This window comes from Monopterus albus, unplaced genomic scaffold (assembly GCF_001952655.1).
Source record: "Monopterus albus unplaced genomic scaffold, M_albus_1.0 scaffold41.1, whole genome shotgun sequence".
In the NCBI taxonomy this organism is placed as follows: Eukaryota; Metazoa; Chordata; class Actinopteri; order Synbranchiformes; family Synbranchidae; genus Monopterus; species Monopterus albus.
In genome coordinates, this window is record NW_018127921.1 from 4326683 (window position 1) to 4337057 (window position 10375).

Genomic DNA, 10375 nt, shown 5'->3' on the forward strand with positions numbered 1-10375 from the left:
GCAAGCAATGTCAAAGTTGCAATGGCACAGGTAACACAGATCTGTGTTTCACGTTGCTTTTGGCATGGTGGTTTATTTCCTGCCTTTACATTATACTACTTTAACATCTTCTCATTTCCAACTTGAACCACTTTTTAGCTCTATTAGCTGAACTTGTGAAAACATATTTTGTCTCTATAAAGACACTTTCAGTGCCTACTGCTCCCTTATGTAGCCCATGATACGTAGGCATCTGTTCATATGCAGCCGTTTGTTCGTGTGAGGGCACTTGACATATGAAGAGACACTGCAATGTGTTTAAAGACATTTGTTCTCAGCTCCATGTTCAACAAGTTAGAGTCTGCATAAGTTAAATTTCATGTTATCTGTAATACTACTATTACACCGCCAGAGGCTCGCTGCCTTGGATCTACCCTACAAAGAACGCAAACCTGTGAAGCATTTTGGTTAACTGTAATAGCATGTTTCTCAGGCTGCGTGATGACCTGTTGGTTACAGAAGGCTTTTTGTGACACAAAGGTCATGAGCACAATCCCGGCAGCAACTCTATACTCCTACCATCCCGAAAGTGCAACTATCACATAATGTGTAGAATATATGCATACACATAATAAAAAGGGGGCTGCATAAGAGAATAGCACCTCTGCATTGCCAAAAAAGACAAAATGTGTTCTCTTCTCTTTGTCCAAATGAAACTCTATGTCGAACACAGACACCTTCTCTACTCCCAGGAAGTAACACATCAAAACTGAAGTGCAAAATACATGTCTCCAAGACAGCAGGCAGTGAGTGCTCTGCCCGTACAACAGTGAAGCTTGTTTCACAAAGCTAGACTGGTGACTCAGCAGTATAACTCTGGACAAGCTTGGTCACACCAGAAGAAAATGAATGAGCATACTTTCCCAACTAATTCAGTGTATTTAAAATGAATTGTGGCAATCAGAGGATTTGCTTATAGCAGTCAAGTAAAACCATGCTGAGCTCATGCATCTACTGTAACAGTGATGAACTCCGATACACAAATTCACACTGTCAAGGGGGCAGTCATATTGTTGAGTCCAGAATAGAGAAAGCTATTCTTTTACCAAATTCTAGACATTAGCTCTGTGACTCTCTTTTACCTTTTAGACCACTCACTTTGAAAGTTTTGTACTACAATTCTGCACTTTACTTTTCTTTTAACTACTGCGTCATAATCAACTTTTCCCCAAATGTTTCATCTTCTTTGCTGGATGTGTCCACGGTGCAGCCTCTGTAACGGACTACTTAAAAAAAAAAAACACTCTTACATAAGCGTACTAATAGCTGGTTTGGAAAGTCGTAGGTTGACAGAGCCAGTTGATAACAACCCTTGTGAAACAAGTAAGATTTCCATTGTTTGGTTTTTACAGAACTTGCAGTTTTGGAGAACCCGTGTCATGTGACAAACACCAAGACTCAACAGTACATATTTTGCCATGTATGTCCATTTGGATTAAGTCATCACCATCAGACAAGGTTGGTTTGAGCGAACACACCATGTGCCTTTTACCAATGACATGCCATGTGATGACATGATGAAACGTCAGTCTTTTGAACAATTACACTCACTGACATTTATACACAACAGCATGCTAAGCTATTAAGTTCAACTTTAAAACATACTCTGTCATATGCTCACCAGAAAATGCTAAATTACAGGCACATACTGTCTATAGCACTGTATGGCTGAGAGACAATATAGAAGTGTGTAATCTAGTGCTTTGATGATAATTATGACCAAAAAATGTGTCCAGCTAACCCTGGACTCAGGCAGATGGTCATGTTTTGTTCTATCTTCTCGCACTTCATTGGTTAGCCCTGATGTGCTTGCACCATACGCACCAGTATATGTCCTGAAATCAAACCAGTTGTTGATGTTTCTCCATAGGAATACCATTAAATGAAATACCTAAAATTAACAACACTCTGTACTGATTCTGACAGAATAAGAGAGCCCAAAATGTTTCTGTTGGGTTCAAACATGACAAGACAATTGAAAACAAGAACATGACACTTCTCACATTTGGGAGCCAGAAGGAAAATATTTCAAGTGTTCCTGTTGCATTGAACAGAAAAAGGGTACTGAACAAAGCATATAATCTCTGACTCGTTGCCCTACCAGAGCACTATAATTATGTCTATAAAACTCATTCTATATATAAACAACAATAGGCAGCTAAAGTGGGTGTTATGTCAGGGTGCTCTGGTGACTCAGTGTGCAGAGCACACCCCATGTGCTTGCAGTACTGAGTTTGACTCCAGCACTTCATGTAAGGCTTGAAACTGGTACAACAGACCAGCGGCAACCAGCTAAACCACTTACTCATACATTGGCTGTGACTGATGCATCCTAATTATGCTTGGTACACTGGCACACAGCCCACCTGTGGCTGTTCAGAAAAAAGTTTTCTTGTCTAAACTTAACTACAACAGAGGTGACACTATCCAACCACTGGATGATGTTGCCAGGTGAGAGCAAGTTTAGCTCATAGCACCATTTCCATGAACATCATAAATCTGACTTTCAGCAAGTTTGCTTGCACAAAAATAACTTGTTTACTTTGAAGAACCAAATTAATCAAATAATTCACATTAAAGCACGGGCCTGGCCCAAAACTGCAGTTTAAATGGCCTGGTTGAAAGTCAAGTTATTGCCTAACAGGATTTCATTGTAGGAACAAATTACAGTATTTCAGCCCAATACAACTTCCTTGAAAGGAAGCCGAACAGATATCAAAGAAACAATGAAGGTATAGCAGTCAGTGGTGTCCTGTAAGATTTAAAAGGAAGGTTCTGATTAAAAGTCTTTTTTTTAGCAGCCACAGATGATTGATGGATGTTTTGTTGGGGAAAACTGATACAGGATCACTCTTTTTTTTGCCTCTGCAAGAGGTTTTCACATCACACTGCTTTCTCTGCAGGTCCTCCCACTATACAAGAGCAGATGACTGAGGTTGTAGTAGGCAGTTTGACAGAGCATGGCTATGTGTACAGTTGTTAAGTGAGAGGTACAGTAAAGAACCTACATTATCAGGATAGGACAGACCAAGTCCTCAGCACACAACTAGAAACATACATAGAGGCAGTTTTTATTTATCTAATTCAAAAGAGAATGGCCTGTCAAATTGTGCAGCTTTTATTCAAAAGTGTGCCCAATAGCTGATAAAGCTACAGTTTTAAAGCCAGGACAAAATGTTATGAAATGAGCCAAGAAAGAATGTTGCAAGCTCCAGCAAGCAGCTTGCAACAAGTACAAAATAAGGAGAAGGGTGTGTGTGTTTGCAACTGCAACCATAAGAAGAAAATATTAACAGCTCTGGTGCTGATCTGCCTCTTTTCTAAATAATATGAGTGCCAAAAATGGAAACATTTCACTTCCCTGAAACACAACGCATGTTTATGCGACTGAAACCAATCAGCATCATCAACAGTTAAACTATAACTGTGGCCCCCTATAGTGGCTTTACTAATGGTTACAATAACTTAAACATACACTGTTGCAAATACAGATTAAAAATGTTTATGTATCCTCCACTCAGCACAACATTTCCTAACTAATCAAAGTTGTTAACATAATTTTCCCACATAATGACACAAATATTATTACAGCCATTCCCGGTTTGGCTATTTCAAGTAATTCACAAGCCTGGGAGAAACCCTATTTAGACTCTGCAGTTGCAACACAATGTGGGTCAGTGGTCATTATAAGTCAAACTAAATATGTTATCAAATATGTGAACCTTTCCACATGTAAAAATGTATTATGATATACTACAGTCTATACCAGTGGTGGAAAGTAACTACACACACACACACACTCACTCACACACTGACTGGCCACTTCAATAGATACACCTGTACAACTATATTCAATTCAATGCCGAACATCAACCTTAACATCTCTGTTTATGAAGCTTAAAATGTTTCAGTTTTTGGTGAAGCTGTCATAAATGTATAAATTCAATTGTAAGTTTACTATTGAGGTCATAGTTAAAGGTGGTTTTATACTAGACTACATTATATTCAGATGTAATATTCTGACCCTGTCATGTATGTAGCTGGGAAGGACAAAAATATAGAGACACCTCTGAATATAGTTTAGTACAACACCAGCTTTAACTATGACCTCAACAATAAACATATAATTGAATTTACATATTTATGACTATTTCAGCAAAACCGGAAATATCTTGAGCTTCCTATACACAGATGTTAAGGCTGAAGTGTTTCACTGAATTGCGTACAACTGTACAGGTGTGCCTGTTAAAGTGGCAGGTGAATGTATATTCACTCAAATACTGTACTTAAGTGCAATTTTGAGGTATCTGTACTTCGAGTATTTTCATTTTCTGCTACTTCATACTTCAATCTCACTACACATTACACACAAATAGTAGTTTTTACTCCATTACATTTATTTGAGACGTTATTGTTACTTTTCTGAATCAATTCAGTAAAGCAAAGCACAGTATAACAATAAGACCATGTTGATACACAGCAGTAAATCAAATTATAAGGTGGTTAATATTAGCTACACCTTCGCCAGCTGCAACATAAATGTGATGTATTACATCAATAATTACAATCCAATACATCAATGTGAAAGTGCCATTCTACATAATGACTACTTTTACTTTTGGCATTTTAAGTATCTTTTGATGCCAATACTTTGCACTTTTCATTAAATAGCTAACATTTTGAATGTAGGACCGCTACTTGTTACTTATTTTTACACTGTATTGCTACTTTTAGACTACTTAAGTAGAGGATATGATTATCTCTTCCGCCCACTGATCTGACATTAGCGTTACTTCCAAAGAGGACAATCAGTCATTGCACTGTATCCTAACAATAAGCCATGTTTTACAGACAACACAACACCACCTCATCCCAGCATTTCACCTTTAAGCTATTCCAGTAACACCTTGTAAAAATGAGCCAAGGACTAGAACGTGGCATGTTTTGTTTTATTGTTTCTTTTTTAAATTAAAGAAACAGGTGCCGGTGGTGTTTCTGTGCTTTGGGAAACAATGCTAGGCCGCCATGTAAAGCCTAGAAACGGGAGCAAAAGGAAGGGGGCGGTGTGGCCGCCCCTGCTTCACCTCCTGGGGGATACAGGGAACCAGGAGACGGGGAGGGAGGTGGCACATGGACAAAAATTTGGAAATTATTACGGGAGAGAGTTCAGGTTGGGATAGATATGAGGTAAATAAGGATGCTGGTTATTTTGACTCACCATAAAGTCGCTACAGAAGTTGTCCTCTCCCCTCTCGCTCATGTCCTTCACCCCCTCGATAAACTTTCTCAGGATGCCGGCTTGGTCCATCCTTCAGTCCTCTTATAACGTTGCCCTTTCCTTTAAAATACAACTCCCCCCCACCCCCCAAAGTGGCAGGGGAGGAGAAAACGTAAAAATAAAACAAAAAAAAAATGACACAAGGGAAAAGGGAGAGGGGGAATAAATACAAATAAATTAGCTTCACGGATCCTTCCAGAGAGTCATCGTCGGTTCACAACACAACACCTTTTTTTATTATCGCCCCATGTTGTTCCTCCTTTTCCTTCTTTCTTCTGGGCTGTTTTCACAACGATAACGTTACCGGTTACTCCAAAAGAAAAGCAGCAGCGACCGGGATTTTTTTGCACTACAGACAAGTTTACGGCCGTGGTGTAATATAAACTGTATACAACAGCTTCCTTGAATGAAGAAAAATAAAGAAAAAAGACAAAAACCCTGTTCTGGTCAACCTATCCACCCCTCCCCGTCTACCTCGGTTGCCACATTCACACTGCTGCTCTTTACTCGCTACTGAGGAACATCCGGACTGGGCAAAGCCAAAGAGGAAACGTCCCGCCTCTTCCAGGACACTGGTACCTATGATTGGATAAGTGACACCAGGAATTAAAATTTCACTGGCTAAAGTTGCTTTAGTGCTACCAAATAACAAAATCTCATTGGATAGAATATGTGCCTGTCGTTTTGACGCGGCTTCATTATTGTTACAGTAATAAATAAATAAACCTACGATTTAAGTGTAATACTTTGACATATACTGATTCTAATGTCTTTTATTATTTTATAATATGGTACTGTACGTGAACACATTTTTTTCCTTCCAGAGATGTTTAGCCTATCTTAAAGTTTGTGAGCTGAGTTTAATATTGCTTGGAGTCTTCATACTGTGTGTTGTGTGGGTACAGTATGTATATATTCTATTCTATATTGATTATAACTTTTATTAAATTATAGACGTCTTGTACACAGTTGTACACAAATTTAACAGTTGCATTATTCCATTATGTTTTTATTTTCCTGTCCTTTGTAGCTATACAACAAATAAGAAATATTGTGTTACATACTATTAGAAATATTAAGCAACTGTTATCTTTCTGTCATAAGAAAGAAGAGGTTCATCTTACCATTTGTCTAAAATGAAAGTAAATAGCTCTGATAATCCTGCCATACTGTCATTACTGGATTTTAATCTAGCTCACACACACATGTTCATGCACACACAGCTAGCTAGCTAGATAGATTGATTGATTATGTGAAGCCCACAGTGAAGAAGCAAACAGCCAACAGATTGAGTTACATATATACTCTGGATTACAATATTGCCAAAAATAGAAACAACCAAATGCATCATGTGATATCTCCACTAATGGTCACATGGGCAGGTGTGTAATTCTGAATTTAAAGAAACAAGGATTTTTGTTGCTAATTTTGAGCATTTATTTCATTTAAAGTTAATGTAACTAACAGAATGAACAGAAATAAAGGCTGACCATAATGAAAAGACAAATAGAGAATGGTAAATGGGTAATCTGGATAGAGTCATCAAGGCATAGTTAATTCATTAGACACTTATGCATGATTAACTATCTTCCAATAAGCACACACATGGAGAGAAAGGGAATCAAGTTCCTGTTCATTCAGTTTGACCAGTGACAACAAACAAACTTGCCTATTCAGGCTGAGTAACAGGGAGAAGGAGAGGGGATACTGTTACTGAGCCAACAATCTTTTTACACAACACACTGCTTTTTTGTTGTCTTTTTTATTTGCTTGTTATCCACCTAAATAGTTTTTGTTTTCTTTGCCTTCATCTCATTATCATACTGCTATGTCTTCAATTACCAGACAGATGGGACACATGTCCAGTAAAATAATCTCTAGGTCTTCCTCTATCACTTTAATTTTATTTCTCCTTTCCACTCTACAGTGACCTGAAAGAAAGCAACAACTGACAAAGACAAACAGGGAGAAAAAGCACAAGTATATTAAAAACTCCAAGGTGACATGTTTAAACTTCTTATCTTGTCCAACAAACAGTGCAAAAGTCAAAGTTATTCAGTTGATCATCACATAAACAAACAAAGCAAAGCGGCAACTCTGCGCATGGCGCATGTATTTTTACTTGTCTCTACATATTCTAAACCCAGCACTAAAAATTACCAGTCAACAATGTGTTGCAAGGATGGAAGACAACTTGGAAAAAAGTCAGTGCTTGCAAACATAGAGTCTTGCTGTAGTTGTACTGAAAAAAAAAAATCTGACCTATCTCTAACATCTGTCTTTTCATGTTTCTTTTTCATCTTTTGTGAAGCAGATTGTGTTGCATCTTTTTATAAGAAGAATGCAACATAAACAAGTTCAGTATTATGAAGAGCTCTGTCTTTAAGTTATTTGTGTTTTTCTGCTGTCTATACAAAGAAGCGTAACTGTATGACTGAATCATTACATTGTGTGTCTGTGTTTATGCTGACATTTGTTCTGTCCTTTCACAGCAAGTCAAGCAGACTGAAGAGATGAACACAACACAGTCCTCTACTGTACTGTGTGTAGCCATTTCCACTCATGTACTCCAGACTATGTCCACAAAATCAGGCCCAGACTTTGTCCAGAATTGCCCTTTCACACATGTAGCACACAAAATGAAATACTCTGTGTCAAATGCATTTTCACCTGCTGGAAATATTCTGTTTGGTTTATGCGCAGGGGGCGTGCCTGGATAGAGCACACAGGAGGTAGGACATGATGCAATCACAGAGCCAATTTGTAATTTGTAATTAACAGCTGAGTCTCTTGCCATTCCTTAAATTTGTATGTCAAGTTTTGCACTAGGTCTTAAGGACAGATGTTCCTGAATCTCCTTGTGTCTCCAGTTTGATATTTTCGTTGGTGTCTTCATTGTAAATAACCGTTTTTCTTCACCATCAGATTTTTGTGTTCTTCCGGCCTGTCACATGATAACATGTCATCAACACTCCCACTAGCTCTGTGTGAATACTCTGAACTATACACTGCTGTTTTCTCACATGGCCTCACTCCAGCTCCCTCAGACCTTAAGCGGACTTTGTGCTGGGAGGGTAAAGTACACTTAAAGTCTGGGTCGAATGACTCTCATATACAGCTCCGCCAGCTAAAGTCTAGAGAATTTCAGGGTGCCAGTAAATGCCTGAAAGGGGCTCTTCTGTGTATGTGTGTGTTATGGTTTTATGGGTAATAATATTTTAAGACAGACCTTGTGGCCTCCTCTCTGTCACTTCCTTTTCTCAGCACTGGTTCTGGTTGCTCTGTATCTGACCCTGACCTCTAACCTCTCTGTGAAGAAGAGGGAATGTCAGCTGAACATGAATAACACAGCAGGGATCCATTACATATTCCCTTTCCAACACATCATTTTTTATTCATACTTTTCACTCTCTCACTTTCCCCCTCTCCGTCTCTTCACCTTTTACTCGCTTTCTTTTCTCTTCCTGGAATGTGCTGTTCAGAAGCAGCTGAGTGGAGGAATGTTGCTATAACAAGCCTGTACACAACCACTAGGCAGGGAGGCTCCCTGCACACACACAGACGTATACGCACTATCTTTCTCTTTGTGACGTTTGTTCTCTGATTTTCTTACACACTGGCAACAATAAACTCCTTCCTTCTACTCTCTCATGCTCTGTCTTTCATATGTGATGGCAGAGCATAAAGCTGCATGTCTGAGAATATGGAAGGATGAGTATACTGCATCTGGTCTGGACACGCAGACACACACAAAGAACGTGAGCCTGCTTGTTGCAGTAATGAGGTAGGGTGAAAATGTCTGCCCTCAGGAAAGAAATAACTCCGTGGCCTGTTGCACAACCCTGGCATGTCCACCTCTGTTATGTACAGTACTTCAAAAATCTGTGATATACTGTACACAGGCGTACAAATGAAAGGAAAACTGAATAAATGAGTGGGGAAACAAGACAAATTCAAACCTTTCCACCCAACAAAATCCCATCATGTTCATAATATGTGATTCCTCCCAGGATGACAGTGTTACGGAGGTGTCACTGATTGGTATAAAAGTATGAAAACCCAATGCTATGGCCTTCATAATCACAAGATTACAACCCATGTGAACACCTAGGAGAGATGGTGGACATTTGTGTTAGACAGCACCACCTCATGAAAGCACTTTGTGTTGGTTTTTCCTAAAATTTGTCACCCATCTGTATCTGGAACAGGCTGTAACAGTATAAAAACTTTATAGAAAACTGGGAAATGTTTCAGTCTGGAGGCCTAGATAGTTTAACTATAGAATAAAAAATAAAGTACTGCCAGTGATGGAAGAAGTAATAAATGTAACAAAGCAAAATGTATCACACTTCCCTTTGAAATGTAGTGAAGTGCATTGTATGATAAAGTGGAAATACTCAAGCAAAGCACAAACAAGTCAATATGGAACATTAGGACAGCCTTTGTGTACCAAATGTACTTTCAGTATCACCAAGTGGAGACCCAACTGTATGAGCATCACGAGACTTTTTATTTTTACTCTGGGGACTGTGGGTTTGGGGCTCATGCGACAGATACCACAAAATTATTTTTCTCCTAAATTTATTCTGAGGTCAAAATTTTTTACTAAATTTGTAAAAAGCAAAAAAGTGTATATACATTGTTCATGGGAGCAGTGGTTAGTGCTGTCATCTCACAGCAAGAAGGTTCTGCGTTCGAGCCCGGGCCGATTTGGGGCCTTTCTGTGTGGAGTTTGCATGTTGTCCCTGTACCTGCATGGGTTCTCTCTGGGTACTACAACTTCCTCCACAGTCCAAAGACTGGCGACTCTAAATTGCCCTTAGGAGTGAGTGTGAGTGTGGTTGTTTGTCTACATGTCAGCATGTCTAGGGTGTACCCTCGCCCAATGTCAGCTGTGATAGGCTCCAGCTCCCATGACCCTGTCCAGGAATACGTTGTATAGATAATGGATGGGTGTATGGATACAGTTCATGTTTTACATACAGCCCCTCATTTTATAATGTCAGAGAAATAAAATAAAAAATTTTGCATAACTGGATTTACATGGCATAATTTACA

General features: G+C 38.9%; 1 protein-coding gene across 6 annotated transcripts in view; it reads right to left on the reverse strand.

Annotated features, from left to right (window-relative positions):
• The window catches only part of ptpn12 (protein tyrosine phosphatase non-receptor type 12), a 57928-nt gene extending 52036 nt beyond the window's left edge, over positions 1-5892 (reverse strand). For 3 of the 6 annotated variants that reach the window (XM_020599483.1, XM_020599480.1, XM_020599484.1), the window contains exon 1: positions 5258-5892. In XM_020599483.1, the coding sequence (XP_020455139.1) occupies positions 5258-5347 (90 nt within the window). In that variant the 5' untranslated portion in view covers positions 5348-5892. The remainder of the gene's footprint in view (positions 1-5257) is intronic. The other 3 variants (XM_020599481.1, XM_020599485.1, XM_020599486.1) reach the window with 3 other exon arrangements.
• Positions 5893-10375: the final 4483 nt, after the last annotated feature.